Source organism: Argopecten irradians, chromosome 3 (assembly GCF_041381155.1).
Source record: "Argopecten irradians isolate NY chromosome 3, Ai_NY, whole genome shotgun sequence".
Taxonomy (NCBI): domain Eukaryota; kingdom Metazoa; phylum Mollusca; class Bivalvia; order Pectinida; family Pectinidae; genus Argopecten; species Argopecten irradians.
Genome location: NC_091136.1, coordinates 34659493 through 34677338, shown reverse-complemented (window position 1 = coordinate 34677338; position 17846 = coordinate 34659493). Strand labels below are relative to the sequence as shown.

The window sequence follows — 17846 nt, the reverse complement described above, 5'->3', positions numbered from 1 at the left end:
GTGTGGGGCTGTAGCCAGGTCTTTGTTCTGAGTTAGAGGCTTGTGTGGGGCTGTAGCCAGGTCTTTGTTCTGAGTTAGAGGCTTGTGTGGGGCTGTAGCCAGGTCTTTGTTCTGAGTTAGAGGCTTGTAAGGGGTTATAGCCAGGTCTTTGTTCTGAGTTAGAGGCTTGTAAGGGGTTATAGCTAGGTGATGTGTATGAAGAGTCTTTCTCTCATACCTATGAGTGTTGTTCTGGTTTATCTCATGCATTATATCCTGTGTCATATAAGGCTCTATTACATAGCTAACCAACCAGTACAAAGTCCTGATGTCACTGTGTCAACAGAAACTAGGCTAGTTTTACTTTAAAGGATACAGCAGAAGTTGTCTTCAAGTATGAAGTAATTCTTTTGTATGGAGAATACAAAGTCCTGATGTCACTGTGTCAACAGAAACTAGGCTAGTTTTACTATAAAGGATACAGCAGAAGTTGTGTTCAAATATGAAGTAATTACATTGCTAACCAACCAGTACAAAGTCCTGATGTCACTGTGTCAACAGAAACTAGGCTAGTTTTACTATAAAGGATACAGCAGAAGTTGTCTTCAAATATGAAGTAATTCTTTTGTATGGAGAATACAAAGTCCTGATGTCACTGTGTCAACAGAAACTAGGCTAGTTTTACTATAAAGGATACAGCAGAAGTTGTCTTCAAATATGAAGTAATTCTTTTGTATGGAGAATACAAAGTCCTGATGTCACTGTGTCAACAGAAACTAGGCTAGTTTTACTATAAAGGATACAGCAGAAGTTGTCTTCAAATATGAAGTAATTCTTTTGTATGGAGAATACAAAGTCCTGATGTCACTGTGTCAACAGAAACTAGGCTAGTTTTACTATAAAGGATACACCAGCAGTTGTGTTCAAATATGAAGTAATTCTTTTGTATGGAGAATTGACTTGCAGTTGGGGTTTTCTTGAACTTATTGTTGCATAATTTTTGAAATGGTGGCTTATCTTAATTGTAAAATTGTAATAAAAACACTGAGGCATAAGAGAAAAATACTCTTTCATATGTTGACTTGAAGGATATGGATATGCTACCCTCGGGATCACATCATGCTGTAAAACCCTCCACAGAGACCATCTCTTTCCCCTTACACCTGACAGGAAACCTTTGCTTCACCTCTAAGTAGTATGTAAGGTTACTCTCTGACCCTTTTATGTACAATTTAAGCCTATCTAACCATTACAAGGAGCGTGTTCTCGTCTGTCCACGGTGTTACAATGACCATGTCCCTCCCGTAACACCTACCAGGAGACCGGTAGCTATCCACAATAACTTATCAGGTTAGTTACACCACACCAGATAATACAGACGTGGAAAGAGGCTACAAGTGTCCAACAGGTAAACCTTGTTCCTTTAATTCTTTAGTAAGTCAATATTTATCTAAGTGCTAGGGAGTTTATCCTGGTATGTACACCTAAGGACTGACTGTCTAACCGTAGGTCTTATAGATGCAAGGCAATGGTTTGATATGTTTGATGTTCAATTATGTGAGTTACGCCCTTGATATAGTGCAGTGATTTACGCCCTGGGATCTAAGGTTGAGGTTGAGCTGATCAAATGCAGTGAGTTATGCCCCCTGCATTTGGCTATTTTAGTTATATCCCATGATCTATTGCAGTGAGGTATGCCCCCTGCCTTTGGCTTAGTTAGTTATACTCCTGATCAAACACAGTGAGTTATGCCCCTTGTCCATGTTTCAATAAATTATGCCCCCTGTTCTAGTGCAGTAAGTTTTGCTCCATAAGTTAAGTTAGTAAGCTTCCTGTTATGCCCCCTGCCCTTGCTTCCGTTTAGTTATGTCTCCTGATTTATTTCAGTGACTTATGCCTCTTGAGCATGGTTCAGTATTTCATGCTTAATCCTATTCTATAACAGCAAGTTATGTCCCTTGTTCTATGCCCTCTGCCCTTGATTCAGTAAGTGATGTCCCTTAATGTATTTCAGTGAGTTATGCCCCTGGTCTATGCCCTCTGCCCTTGGTTCAGTAAGCGATATGCCTTGATGTTTTTCAGTGAGTTATGCCCCCTGTTCTATGCCCTCTGCCCTTGATTCAGTAAGTGATGTCCCTTAATGTATTTCAGTGAGTTATGCCCCTGGTCTATGCCCTCTGCCCTTGGTTCAGTAAGCGATGTCCCTTGATGTTTTTCAGTGAATTATGCCCCCTGTTCTATGCCCTCTGCCCTTGGTTCAGTAAGTGATGTCCCCTGATGTATTTCAGTAAGTTATACCCCTTACCCTTCGTTCAGTAAGCAATGTATTTCAGTGAGTTACTTTTTGTCCCCTTTTCTGGTCAAATGTGACTTAATTATGTCATCTAGTTACAGACCATTCTTTCTATTTCAATGGTGAATACAGACCAGGAAGCAATTGAGGTAGAATATTGCGGAGAGTATGACATGTTTGATATAATGCATGTAACATTTTTTGTCAACAAGGAGGTGTTTCATTAGACTGATCTGTCCTCTCGGTTACGTACACATACCTGACAACGCAGGGAAGATATGGATATTTTCTACTTAGCATGATAATTAACCAGAAAAATCAATTCCAGGAGCACTATCGTATCAGAATGAAAGCAGCTTTAGAGAACAGACATCACTACCTTGATACATTGTTATATTAACAATGCATCGAAAGAATAACAATATTAATTCAATCGCCTTCTCCTCATTGATCAGGAAGCTTGGCTGACACATTTGTCACACCATTAACAAACAAATGGTTTTTACATATATTTTACACCATAGAGCTGGATAATTATCTCCGAGAGGCATCTCATTATCCATGGATGGACGGCTAATTTCAAAGTTACAGTAACCAATGGTATAAGACTCTTTCATATGTGGATATGAAGGATAGGGATATTCTACCCGAGGGTCACAAAATGTAATAAAACCCGAGGCTTGCCGAGGGTTTTGCAACATTTTGTGATCCCGAGGGTAGAATATCTCTATCCTCCATATCCACTTATGAAAGAGTATTTTTCTTTCATACCTCGACGTTTTATTGCAACTTTACAACTAATATATCGCGCCATGTTGAAATAAATTCGACGAAACCCACGACTGGAAATCAATTTCCCATGCATGAAAAATTATGTGATATTTTCAACACAAATTTTATTGTGTGCATCTTTTATAGTAAAACCAGTAATATTTGTGAAAAAAATGTTTAAATCTTACCGAGGAAATAGATATTTTGTTAACGCCGTGACGTCACGAGGATTTATTGTATGGGTAGACATGCAATACAGCCTCAGGCAACATGAGTGTATTGCCCTGGACCAGCCAGTATTACACCCGTATGTATGAAAGAATATGTTATATATCGCTGTATAGCTGGGTATTTTCACCGGGGTGCTATTTCACAATTCCATGAAAGGAAAGCAAAAATTGATGCATGAAATGAAATAGGTAAATCATACATTGTATAAACCGCATATACTATAAGCAGATAAATTCCATTTTTTAGGGAATTATTTTTGCTATATTCACGGTTTTCCTGAAATCCATGCATCACAAATTCAAAATACAAGTTCACAAAGTCAAAATACCAGTTCACAAAGACAAAATACCAGTTCACAAAGACAATCAAAAAACAAGTTCACAAATTGGAAATACCAGTGAAACATTTTGAATTTCATTGCTATAATGCAAAAGTGCTAATATTGCATAAAGAGGATTTGGTGTAAAACAGAAGTTCTGCTTACATAGCCACGAAATATGCACCCCACAAACAACACAGTAATATATAACTTAAACTGAACTACCTTTGTATAATGACCACCTATAAATAACATCCCTCTCTTGTGATCTAAAATGGTCAGTTTAAACACAACTTGACATGTGTATAAAGGACATTTGGTTGATTGTTTCTTTGTCCCTGGGGGAGTTATTAACACAGAGATAAGTTGATTTCCGACCTCATTCCTATACTTACAATATGACTTCCTGAAGTTCCAGTATATTGGAGTGTGGACTGAGCCGCCGCATGGCTTGAATCTCTCGTAAATTATTTACTTGTTCCACACTGAAACATTCAAATGACAATTTTTATGCAACATTTATTATACAATTCTGTTATACTTGTAGACCAACTTTCTTTCGCGGATACTAAATTTCGCGATTTCCTTTTCAAAACAACTTCGCGAAGATTACATTAGCGGTTTTAAAAATTGAATGAAAATTCCAATGATCGAGTGTCAATGATGTAAATGTTAATTCGGCAGAGATAAACTTTTGTAAAATTCCTCGGATCACGAAATTAGCATGCGAATGAAAGTTGGTTTAGTATGTAGAACAAATCATTAAACGACTTTTAACAGAGAAAACAGCCATGGAAGTTATACAATAGCTAGGATGGAAGTTATACAATTGGATGGAAGTTATACAATAGGATGGAAGTTATGCAATAGCTAGGATGGAAGTTATACAATTGGATGGAAGTTATATGATAGGATGATAAAGATCAATGATTAGGACGACTGGGGCGGCTTTAATTAGTCTCCTTATTACAATCATCAGGGACATTAAGTATTAATACTGTATACGTCACTGTCTATAGCGACAGAGGATGACATAGCAATACTTTCTCAAATGTCTATGTACCATGTTCAAACTTAGGAACCTTTACACTTGATAAATACTTGTATAGATCACGAAATATATTACTGTACCAAAGTACATTGTATGATAGATCCACTTTCACGACATTGATAACTTCATTAATAAAAAGCAGCGTTGAGACTATCAGGTGTCACATATAACACCTGAATTATTTCAATGATAATTTATAATTAATGATTTGTATTAGGAAGAACTTCCCTGGGGATTTCACCTCATTTCACTACATTCACAACCATAAAACATAGTGCATGAATTCATATTCAATCTAATAATCACCCTCGTCCAAATAAGCACCCCCATCCTCTCCCTCCTCAATTTTAATGGACTCTTATAGGGTCAAATACATACGGTACATGTTCTTGGTTTGAGTTTAATGTTACATCCAATGTTGTGTCTATAAAATGCTTTGTGTGGGCCTCAAGCTTTCAATCCGGCAGTGGAAGAGTATAGTGGATCTGTACATAACAAATATTGGGGATTGCAGTATTATAAACAACAGTCAGTTACCACTAGAGTGACATGGATGTCTGTCCCGTCACAAAATATTAATCCTAAGTGCTTAGGATATATCGGTGTGTTCCCAGTATGATGTGACCTGCTACTACAAGGATAAATCCCTTAACAAAATGGTGTTTACAGAAAAATATACAGTATAACTTGTCTAAACCGAATGTCATTGGGACCAGCATATGCGGTCGGTAAAGGCAGATTTCTGGATTATACAGGTTTTAATTACTATAAATAAGGAAATGTCATACCATTAAGCTGGAATAGACAGGGATCCGGAATCAATAAGGGCCAGTTTTGATAGCTTATGCTCTATTTCATTTTTTTTACATGTACATAGCATGGTTATTGTGGAAGAATATAAAGTTTAAAGGAAACATTTTCTGAGGTTTTGGAAATGACATGCATTCTCTATTAAGGGAACCCATACAATTTGAATCATATTAAGGATGATATGTTTAAACAAGAAGATTATACATTTATTTTCATCCCCTGGTATGACACATTATGGCTATAGTCCCAGACCGAATACATATTGACACTTGTGATTGGAGCGTCAAGCTAAATAAGCCATTGAAATAGATATATCATGCATACCAATTGGGCAGTCCTCACGACCCAATCAGTACTTTAATTTCCAACTGTATACAAAAATGTTCTGAGAAGTAACACACTTTCAACAAAATCTAAAGCATGTCTCAAATCTTAACAAAGTTTTTGAATCGCCGAATGAAGTTTTTGGCCAGTGTTGTCGTGATAGGGAGAGTGAAAACCTACGTCCCCATTCTCTGGCCTCGATCTTTTGAGCCGTCGTTAGAGATCCTGGCCAGAGTGTTTATCACATGGTGTGTATAACAGTTCAGACTATAGCTTTATACAATATAGAAAATCTATACATGCTATATTAATCCAATTGTACCAAATCTTCATTCGATACCTACATTACAATGAGTATATAGCTTGTTGTGATCTGGTGACCCAAATATACACTACATATGTAATTAACACCAGGTAGAGAACTACCTGTATTAGTGGTAATCAAGTCTACGTTCATGGCACATCTTAATATGATGTTTTAACACTGACCGTCAGTGGATATGAACAGGAGGAAAGCCAGAGTACTCTGAGAAAAAACTCAGACCTACAGTCAGTGTCTGTGAACTGCCTTATGTGGTTTTGAACTTGAAATGCATAGGTAGGATACCTGAACTACTCATTGTAGCCCCTTAATTTATGTAGTTGAGTTAACATGACACTTACAAGTTGTATTATAATACATTACTCAAACATACATCAACAGTGTTCAATAACTTTTTAGGTTGAAATAGATTGCATTTTTATATTTTGAATAAAGATATACGCCTACAGAAACGACTAGTTTAAGGTGGGTATATATTTGTCAGGCATTAAGCTGTTACTCTATAGGGCAACACTGAAGCGGAAGGAATAAGTCGCTTTAGTATTACCCATAAAGGAATCCCATTATTATGAAACAGTCACCATGTACAGTCTCTTGACACCTATCAACTTAAACCATTGGATCAACTGGTCCGGTGCTTTAAACCGTTTTCTGTTTAGCAGAGAATAAATGATCAGCCACATTAAAAAGAATTGACACAGGTTTCTCTACAGGAATTACGATGATTGCCCCCGACCTAACCAGACTTCAAAGAAAGTTCACCGGTTATTCACACTGATCAAATGTTACTTTTATGACTGCAGTAACCTACCTCAGCACCTGTTGACCTTTACATAAGTCAAGGTACACTGTAATAGGGGTACGAAAGAATATTCCAAAGACAGTATAGACAGTACTTTTTATTTTTGACAAAACATAAGGTGACATGACACAACAAATGAAGTCAGAGTTGTCCTTTGTAGTGTCATGCCTTGTTTCGTTTATAGCCAGAATTATTACAAATCATTGTCAATTTTCCTTTCTCCTTCGTTCACATACACCTATATATTCACTTTGATCTATTGGTAATATTATTTTCATGATAGATATAAAATTGCTGACAGTACTTTCATATAGGATTAATGATTCTTAGAGAATGAAGAGTTGTGCACACTTATCCCGACTTTGAAACAAACCCCCAATGTTAGCCATGAATTAGTTCAACATGTAAAACTTAAACTCATTAACTGTGTACCTAATTTAGTGCACATGAACTATTTTATGGACAATTTGAAATTTTATGTGCCAGAACAAGGTGTTTAGCTCTGTGGTATAATTACTACAGTTGGGAATACGACTACCATATTAAGTAATACAGGTAATTATAACTACAACAAAACCATTACCATAGTCCAACTCTCCCAAGCCCTAATTCCCTTAATATCCCAACTCCTTCTAAATCTAATCTAATCTAAATTCATTTACTGTTAATGGCCACACAGCCATTTTGAGAGCATGGTGGTTTGATGGTAGATTAAAGTTGTATAAGAACATACCACAGCCTCCCAAGACACACACAACACATACATCACATACACCGGAGGCAGTAATTAAATCAGACCTTTGCTATTAATAAAATGTTAAAAGCAAAATCCAGCAATCATGTTTCTTGATGTGGATAGTATAACAAGCTATGTTTTCTTTCCTTCTGTACATTTGGTTTAGTTTGCTTAGTTTTACATCCTATTAACAGCCAGCTTGTTCATGTGGATGAGCCAAGTTCGAATCCACTGTGGCCCCCTTCCCTCAACTATAGTGTGAGGATAGTCAATCATGGTTACATTTAGCTGAGAGCTTGTCTAACCATAGTAAGTTTAATGGTTTTACATGGTTAACCATGGTCATTTCCTGACAGAGAATCTCACAACTATAGACAAATTCCCACCACTATCGCACTGTTATACCATACAAGGTCTCACCCACAACTAAACTGATCGCCAGTTGATTGAAATGTCAAAATCACTGCCAAGTTTACGTCAAGGTTAATTTATAATTTGCCTCGCATATGGCTTTATGATATTATTGTTAGATTGAAATTTGATACACTATAAGTCTGACTGGAATATATATATTTGCATAACAATGCATATCTATTATCAGACGGTTTGTGTTTTACCATGTAGTGTAACCACCTCCTAACACGCTGCACATGTTGTGTACATTTGTCCGATATATTCCAGGGAATTCACTGATCATGAATTAATTTTTTAAAAGATTCTGGGTATCCATGATTACATTATATTACGGTACTATAATAGATGACTAACATTTGTAACATTTCTGAATTGTATCTGTTCATTACATAAAAATATCCTTTCTGAGTGACTAATTTTGTTACTATGAAGTTAAATTAATGTTTTTTATGAAAAAATATTGATGCATCTAAAGGAAAATCACCATCTTTATTTTCAATACCATTCTCTAGAACAGTTTTACATCAAGGGCATGGTATGTTATGAATAAGCAATCAATGTTTTTCAATTGTAAGGAAATTGAATTTTGCTTTGCCGTTTTCCTTTAGCTGTGTTTACCGACCTAGCTTGAGTCCAAGTAAAAGTGGGTGTGTCCCTAAAACAGGTCTCTGGCAATGAGACACTATTGTGTTCCATTTCACTGTAACATATTGTACATTCAGGCGATGTTAATTGCATGTGTACATGCAGTCATGAAACCTACATCCACAACTTTGCCACCAGGTGGTGCTTTAACTTAACACTGTCCAGCGCAATAATACTTTCTATAATAGATCAATAAAACTAGAAATGTCTGTATGATATAAATGTCCCCGTCTCCATGTTGTAAAGCAGGATTTGGTTGGTTTATTGGGTTTTAGTTTACGTCCTATCAACTGCCAGGATCATTTAAAGGACAGCTTTCCCTGTATGTTGTGTATGTAAATAAATGTATGTTTTGGGAGGCTGCAGTATACAACGTATTTGTGTTGTGTCTCTTTACAATAAATGGAATCTCTTGCCATTTTATATTGCTGTCTCAGTGAAAAGTACCGCCAGACAGTAAGCCCCCCCCCCCATTATAGTTGTCTCTCAAAGACAAGTGGTCTTACACAACACTGGTAAATGTATTAGACTGGGCTGTTGCATCAAAGCCGGGAGCTCGTTTTTCAAACTCCGGGCTGTACACATAAATGGCGGCGAAAGCAACAGTGAGCAAAAGAAATGCCCTATGTCAAGAGATGCATACATTTGCTGAAGTCAGGAATGCTTTTACGGAGTGTCAGACTTGTCAATGCATACATTTATGTCCATAGATCTTGTGTAGGTGTCCAAACGAAAAAAAATATACCCAGAAAATTTCTTTATGCACAGGTCAAATTATTATGGAAATTTGGGACTCAAAAAAGTAGTCTTAATAACAAGCTGGTGTTTATAATAAATATATGAGTGGTTACTAAAGCATGTTTTACTATCAAGTTCTACATTAGTGCTGTATCATTGTCCAACAGTTCTCTCATGTTAGATCCATGAACTTACTGCCCTGATCAGTTTCCGGAGAGACAAGTACTGCTAGTATGTCTAGGTTTACCCATTGTTAGCAAATCAGAACTGGACAAAAATCCAATAGTTTATGTAAATAGTGAAGTTGGTTAAATATATGTCATAATTGTCTGCTTTTCTATCCAATATATACCAGTGAAGACAGCAAGTAAACATTTTTTACATATACTGCATGGAACTTTTATACTGTACCTTGGGCCATGAAAAAATATTTCCACATATAACAACAGTAGTCATTTGGTTTGTCAACAATTTAAATACCGCTGATAAGAGCATTTGACCAATGTGTACTAGAGCAATGAATCAAAATCGTTTATTTAGAACACAATGAGCCTAATTTAGCACTTTTAATATTTGGTCTCTTGGCTTCTTTCTGGCATTTTTTTTTCATCTTTCATTACTGACATTTCCCTTGACATTGCTTAGATGTTAGAAGTATATAACAATGATAGTTTCGCCATAACCTTGTTGTACTATTTCAGTGAACAGAGATTGCTGCTTGATGGTTTAATTGTTGCATAAAGCACAAATAAGGAATGTTGTTGCTTCAAAGTAGAAGTGGAAAAAATTATATTTGTTGAAATGAGGTAAAGGTCATCAACCTTATACCGGTATATATATAATATGCTAAGTAATAAACTTAATAAACTCCACATAAACATGCCACTACCCTTTCTATATTAATTATTTATGAAAACATTTGACGATCAACGTCAGCTGACAAAATAAACAGCAAACTTACAGGTATACTTAGATCGTAATCAGGTCACATTGTAGTACAAGAAAGGAAAAAACATATTGATCTTATACAGAAGGCAGGTGCAAATGGTAGGGGGTAACTAGGTACACGAGACCAAGACACATTCCAGGGGGCAAACAAACATATAAACAACTTATGAGTCTGTTGCTATAGATATACAGCCAAACCTGTCTATAAAGACCACACAAGGGACAGAGTAGCCAGGTGGTCTTTATACACAGGTTGAAATGTGTTAAAATTTCAATTAATATTTTTCTGATTAATTGCCTTTGGCTTGGGCACTATCACATCACTAGTATTCAACCATACTAAAACAAGGACATAGTCATTCAGATCCCCCGCCAATGGAGATATCAAAGCTGAAGTAAGTTTGATTATGGAGACTTATGTGTATGAAAACAAGAGGCCCAAAGGGCAGGAAAAAGGAAGTTGAGCTAAAGAAAGATGGAGTATAATTCAAGTAGAGCGGGGCTGCAATTGTTGAATCAGGTATACAGCCTTGACATTTATATTAGACTATATACACAAAGATGGGTGGAGTTTTGCAAAGTAACATTTACCATTTACCATGATATTTTCAGCAATGTTTCCATGGTAACGGAAAAAGTGCAAAAAATGAAAACCTAAAAATAGCAAAAGGTACTACTAGACCATAAAAAGAATGTGTCTATGAAGTTTCGTGGAAATATCTCTGCTGGTTTTAGAGTTATGCTCCGGAAATGAACCTACTACAAAAATATGATATTTTCAGCAATGTTTCTATGGTTACAGAAAAAAGCACAAAAAGTGAAAACCTAAAAAAAGCAAAAGGCACTACTAGACCATAAGAACAATGTGTCTATGAAGTTTCATGGAAATATCTCAGCTGGTTTTAGAGTTGTGCTCCGGAAACGATTCTTACACAAAAATCTGCGATTTTCAGCAATGTTTCCATGGTTACAGAAAAAAGTACAAAAAGTGAAAACCTTAAAATAGCAAAAGGCACTACTAGACCATAAGACCAATTTGCCTATGAAGTTCTGTGCATATATCTCAACCGGTTTTCCAGTTATGCTGCGGAAACGAACCTGGTACAAAAATATGATATTTTCAGCAATGTTTCCATGATAACGGAAAAAGTGCAAAAAATGAAAACCTAAAAATAGCAAAAGGCACTACTAGACCATAAGAACAATGTGTCTATGAAGTTTCATGGAAATATCTCTGCTGGTTTTAGAGTTGTGCTCCGGAAACGATTCTTACACAAAAATCTGCCATTTTCAGCAATGTTTCTATGGTTACAGAAAAAAGTACAAAAAGTTTCAATTTTCAAATTTCATCTGATGATAGCTAATAGTGAGCTATGGTGGAGGAAAGCTGGTGTACCAGGAGGAAAACAGCAGTCAGCAGTCAGTACCTGACATTTACTGTCCCACAACGGATTCAAACTTGAAACTTAGAGCTAGAAGGCTTGTAGTAATGTGTCAGGACATCTAAACCATTTGTCCACTTCTGCGGATGGTAAGCTAAGGGTATGTTTGGTAAGCTTATACAATCTTAGTGCTTATTGGGTTAAATATGGTATATGAGCTCGCTAAAGGTTTACCGTCTCAGTGATAAAGTCAACATTGCTACCCTATTGATATTATTGGAAGAGCAATCAGAAAACCAAGCAAACATAATTCATCACATTTTGTAGTAACAACAGTAAAATTCCAACACAGAAGTCAAATTTTACAACTCAGTTCCACAAACATCACACAGGTATACAAATGTAATGTTCACAACTAGGTACAAATTGATTGACATAAATAATAAGTTACCTGATACTGTGTTAAGAAAGTATCATGTGCGGTAAAGTCATACCACCATAAAATTATCTTTGTTCCCAATGACAGCTCCTAAGTGAATAAAAGCACACACTTATCATCCTATTGTCATATATAGACATAAACTAAACAGAACCCATTCCCAACTGGTTAAAAGCACTTTCTTGACACTTTACATTATTAGTGCTTTTCCATGGTATCGGCCCAAGTTTTCTACTAGGGTATGTGCATGCAAAACTCATTTGAACATTCTATGTGTTATATGACAATTTCTCTGATCATTTGTGAAATATTTATTCAAGTTGTTATCCAGGGTGTATCAAAGTTGGAATGTAGAATATAGACCAAGTTCATTGTACATGTAATTTCAAAACAAGAGATCCCAGAGGGATGTTAACGCCCACTTCAATCTCAGCTTTTGTTTTATTGACTTTCCAATAAAAATCTTTGATAACATAGGAACTCTGCATCTGAATACATTTAAAACAAGTGTTTTGTAATTTTGTCAATTTTGCTTTTTCATCACAAAACAAAGAATTTACAACTGGTCTAAGGACCAAGGAGAACTTATGCATATGACAGACATCACTCATGCAGCCATTATCCATAGGAGAAGCGCTAGTGGAAAATGATGGTGGGCAGCTGACAGAATGTACAAACACACAAGTCATGTATGATGTGTGAACTGTTTTGGAAACAGTTCAACTGACCTAACAGATATCTAATAGAAGGGTATATATAATTAACATATACATATTCACATATGGGGCATACCAATGATAGGGACTGAGAATAAAATGTTTTTTTGAGTAATTGGGTCAAGATATGTTTCCTTTTGTAGAAGACAAAGCTCACAAAACCTAAAGTTAATGAATTTAAAACATCAGAAATGTTTTCATAAAAATAATCACATTTTTTTTTTGTATCAATCTATTATCATACCAGGTAGTCATTTTTAAAGAACGATTTATCAATAGATCTTGTCAAAATCCAGATCGCACCTAGAGATTTACCAAGCCATTGACAAGCCATAGATACCAATGTGTCGGATTAGTTTCTGTTGATAGCAGGTAAAAATAGTACAGGTAACAAACTGTTTTCTACCTGCTGTGTTTATAGGTAACTAGAAAAATATGTGAGCTGATATATATCCTAAAATCAATATTTGAGATATGATATAATGATGAAATCAATAAGTTACAGGGGTCAGAGATGTATGGAGTCACGACAACAGTGATATGTCGGATAAGACCCGGCCCCACGGCTAACACCCTTACTGACAGTGCACTGACAGGTGGCACATAAAAGTCTCCTAGTGCTATCTGACATTGTTTAGGAAGGGCAGAAAGGGCTACAAGGGTACAGGAAGAAGGTATAAAGGGATGAAATTGGTTGTCAGGATAGAGAGTGTATCAAGGGTATAGGTACTGAGGTGTTGTGGGATGTTTTACATATAACTGAGTTATCTCCCTTGTGGGTAGGTATCCATTATGACCTCATTATGTTTTAGTGAAGACGTTAACATTTTCTTTGAAATATATGATATTGGACTTGCAAACACATAAAATCATAATTCGCAAGGCCAGATAACTCTCTAATATACAGAATAGGAGCAACAGGCTCAGTTAGAGGTGTTCACAACTTGTGGAGTGTTAGATAGCATTAGGGTGAGAATTTCTATTACCTAGTTGTCATAGTGGCCTGACAGAAAATGTTCTGACCTTACAAATAAAACCTTTTCAGTTAAAATACTCATAATCCCGACTATCTACTAGCTTGTAAGCATTAATGCTATTCAATGTAAACTCCTAGTATGTGTCCCTGCATACATTTCTGAATGCGCCTGATAACTTTTATAAATAGCATTATGTAAAGGATTGAGATACATCTCATGCTACACAGAAAATACCATAACAAGAGGTTCTAAAACTGACATTAAAGTTTAACCCAAATTAACACAGAAAATCCTTAACAAGTTCTAAAACTGACATTAAAGTTTAACCCAAATAAAATTTCCAAAAGGATGTGTATTTGAGCCTAGTTTGTCTTCTATTTCAAAAAGATCATAGACCAAATGTAGGTCACTGTGACCATTTTTTTTATATACAAAACATATCACCTCATATATGGATTAATAGATTAGATCCTTAATGTGGGTAATAGTAAAATAAAAACTTTATTTAATCTCTCCTGTTCTAGCTCATCTCTATTTCCATTTGGCTATGGCCCAGCCCAGACATATTTTGAGAACTATTCACATGAATAGTTAACAAGCCATTTAACACGGTATAATGTCAAGGTCACAAACTTCACTGTTAATGCTTATTATGACCTCTTTCAGCTTCCGAGATTGCATGTTTAGAAATCATGCATCATTTGCTGGGATTTAACGACCGGCTGACCTATAAGTGTTATCTATCAGTCTACCAGTACCCCCCTGATACACAAATTACATCTATCCGAAATTTTTAAGTTCCATTAATTTAAAATGGGGTAAATCGAATGTGAAACATAAAATGTCACTTTATTTAAGATTCTCATCAGCACTATGACAGAAACGAAGATATACTTGTAAGTAACATGAAATATATACTCTACACATACCTAATTATTATATACATACAACTCCATGTGGCCTTATTTATACTTATACCCAGAAACTTTAATACTGGAATGAAATTTTCTGGCTGAATTCCAATTACCCTTTAAATATGTTATTGTCATTGTCCTGACCATTTTAAATAAGTTGAAAACTTTCTGACACTATTTGACTGCCATTTTGTGTACTCAATCTTTGTTTGGAGTAGTGTATTAGGACACAGTTTGTATTGATCCATGTTACACAGATACACATAGAAAACCTATTTTAGTGAACTAAATGATTTACATACATAATATGACATAGAACAGACGATGTAAGAAGACATGGAATATGTATGTAAAAATAGTTTTTATCCATCAATATTGTGTATATATATAAACACCAGACATAAGTCAGATAAAACTGAAGGTGATCCTCCATCTCAGGGGTTTGTAGTTTGTACACAAAGTGCTCCTCAATTGTTTGCCCCAAGATAGTTCTAACCATTAAGGAAATTTGTGCTTACTATTAAGGAACTTTAACTATTTACCTTGTGTCTATTATGAAGGAGCTTTGTGCTAAACATAAGGACCTTTGTCCTAACCTTTAAGGGACTTTGTCCTAACCTTTAGGGAACGTCATGCTAAACATAAGGGACTTTGTCCTAACCTTTAAGGAACGTCATGCTAAACATAAGGACCGTTGTCCTAACATTTAAGGAACGTCATGCTAAACACAAGGGACTTTGTCCTAACCTTTAAGGAACGTCATGCTAAACATAAGGACCTTTGTCCTAACCTTTAAGGAACGTCATGCTAAAAACGTCATGCTAAACATAAGGGACTTTGTCCTAACCTTTAAGGAACATCATGCTAAACATAAGGGCCTTTGTCCTAACCTTTAAGGAACGTCATGCTAAACATAAGGACCTTTGTCCTAACCTTTAAGGAACGTCATGCTAAACATAAGGGACTTTGTCCCAACCTTTAAGGAACGTCATGCTAAACATAAGGACCTTTGTCCTAACCTTTAAGGAACGTCATGCTAAACATAAGGACCTTTGCTAACCTTTAAGGAACGTCTGCTAAACATAAGGACTTTAAACCTTTAAGGAACGTCATGCTAAACATAAGGGACTTTGTCCTAACCTTTAAGGAACGTCATGCTAAACATAAGGACCTTTGTCCTAACCTTTAAGGAACGTCATGCTAAACATAAGGGACTTTGTCCTAACCTTTAAGGAACGTCATGCTAACCATAAGGAACTTTGTCCTAACCTTTAAGGAACGTCATGCTAACCATAAGGAACTTTGTCCTAACCTTTAAGGAACTTTGTCCAAACCTTTAAGGAACTTTGTCCTAACCTTTAAGGAATGTTGTGCTAAACATAAGGAACTTTGTCCTAACCTTTAAGGAACTTTGTCCTAACCTTTAAGGATCGTCATTCTAACTATTAAGGAACTTACCTGTCATATGTTTGTTTCATCTTCTTGCACGCCCAGTATGTGCCATCTTTTATATTTTGACATTTTAAAACCTCGGAAAACGTGCCTTCACCCTTTTTCCCTAGAATTCGATATTCTGGAAAGAAAAATGCATTTGTTGTTAGAATATTATTCAAATCAATCATGAAAACTTAAACAAGAGGACGGACACATGTGTATTATTTACCAATATCAGTGATACAAGTATTAAACCGCTGTTTGAAAGCAGTCGATAATGTAATATACAAACAGAGCATAAGCAAGTATATTTTGACCAATGGGACCTCTTGAAATTATCAAAATATTTTCTGTTTTATTCCTTAAAATGATTGTCCCTACCATACCAAACACAACAATACTTATAATTTTACAACCTTAGCCGCTGTCGATGCCAACACCAAGGTGATACCATATTATCATCATATCGACGTAACAGTCATTGTCTCATCAACATTGTACAAGAGTTCTCTCATGTGTTTTAGCCAAAACTATTTTATCCTATGCAACTCTTTTTATTAAATCAACATTTAAAATTTGTGTTTTAGGTTTTACTTGCCCTTTTCTTATCCTGATCTTTTAGATAGAGTCCTTGTTTATATCCTAATACTAATACTTGCCTTGTAGTTTGGCCCTAAATGACCTTAGTTGTCGATGGGCCGTAAAATTGAAACAAATAAAAAAACTGATACCATAAGAGACAAACTAATGAAACAGTTATTATGAAAGACCCCAGCAGCACAGACCTAAATTCATCTAAATGTTGTACCATGCTTTGTATGAGGAACTCATCACATAAGCGTAAATAGTCTTCTAGGTCTGATTGTACATGTTAGCTTTTGATGAAAAAATCTAAATAAATGAATGAGGTCAAGGTCATATGAATAAATAAACTTTGATGTCTAATATATAAGCACAGCAAAAAGAACAAACCTAAGTTATTATTTTTTACATTATGGATGTATTGAAAAAATTGTCCTCTATGACATCAATTAAAAAAAGTCATTCATTTAATTTGAAACAATTGACATATTCCCTCATCCTGTAATCTTCTGGCACAAAACCATATCTGGCTCGGGATTGAATGCACATTGGATAATGCATGTAAAAGATACAGTGATGGATAAAAAGCTGATTACAGTACATGTAAACTGATGGATAAAAAGCTGATTACAGTACATGTAAACTTCATTGTAACTTTCTAATATGGCAGAAAACATTCTGATAAAGGCATTAATGGTTATGATACATATTTGATATCTAGTATATTATCTTTTATTCTGTCTGTATATAAAGAGTATAGTGAAAGCCTTTTGAGGGATGAAGGATGGAAAACAATCCTACTGTTTTTGGGTTGTCAGTAAAACTAACAGTGTGACAGAGCGCCAATCCTACAGGAACCAATGTACCAGCAAGGGTACTTTCAACTGTGATCTTTTGATGTTTTATGATCATGAATTATAAATGCATAAACAGATGAAAACTATGAATTGCCAATAGAAACATATGTAATGTATGTATATGTCAATGCAAAAATTTATATGGTTGCCACGACAATTTAA

General features: G+C 35.6%; 1 protein-coding gene across 5 annotated transcripts in view; it reads right to left on the bottom strand.

The window, feature by feature from the left end:
* The window catches only part of LOC138318347 (MAPK/MAK/MRK overlapping kinase-like), a 57914-nt gene that overhangs the window by 26229 nt on the left and 13839 nt on the right, over positions 1-17846 (bottom strand). For all 5 annotated transcript variants that reach the window (XM_069260635.1, XM_069260634.1, XM_069260637.1 and 2 more), the window contains exons 2-3: positions 16270-16384; positions 3989-4078 (exon numbers count right to left, since the gene is read on the bottom strand). In XM_069260635.1, coding sequence (XP_069116736.1) covers positions 3989-4078; positions 16270-16384 — 205 coding nt within the window. The remainder of the gene's footprint in view (positions 1-3988; positions 4079-16269; positions 16385-17846) is intronic.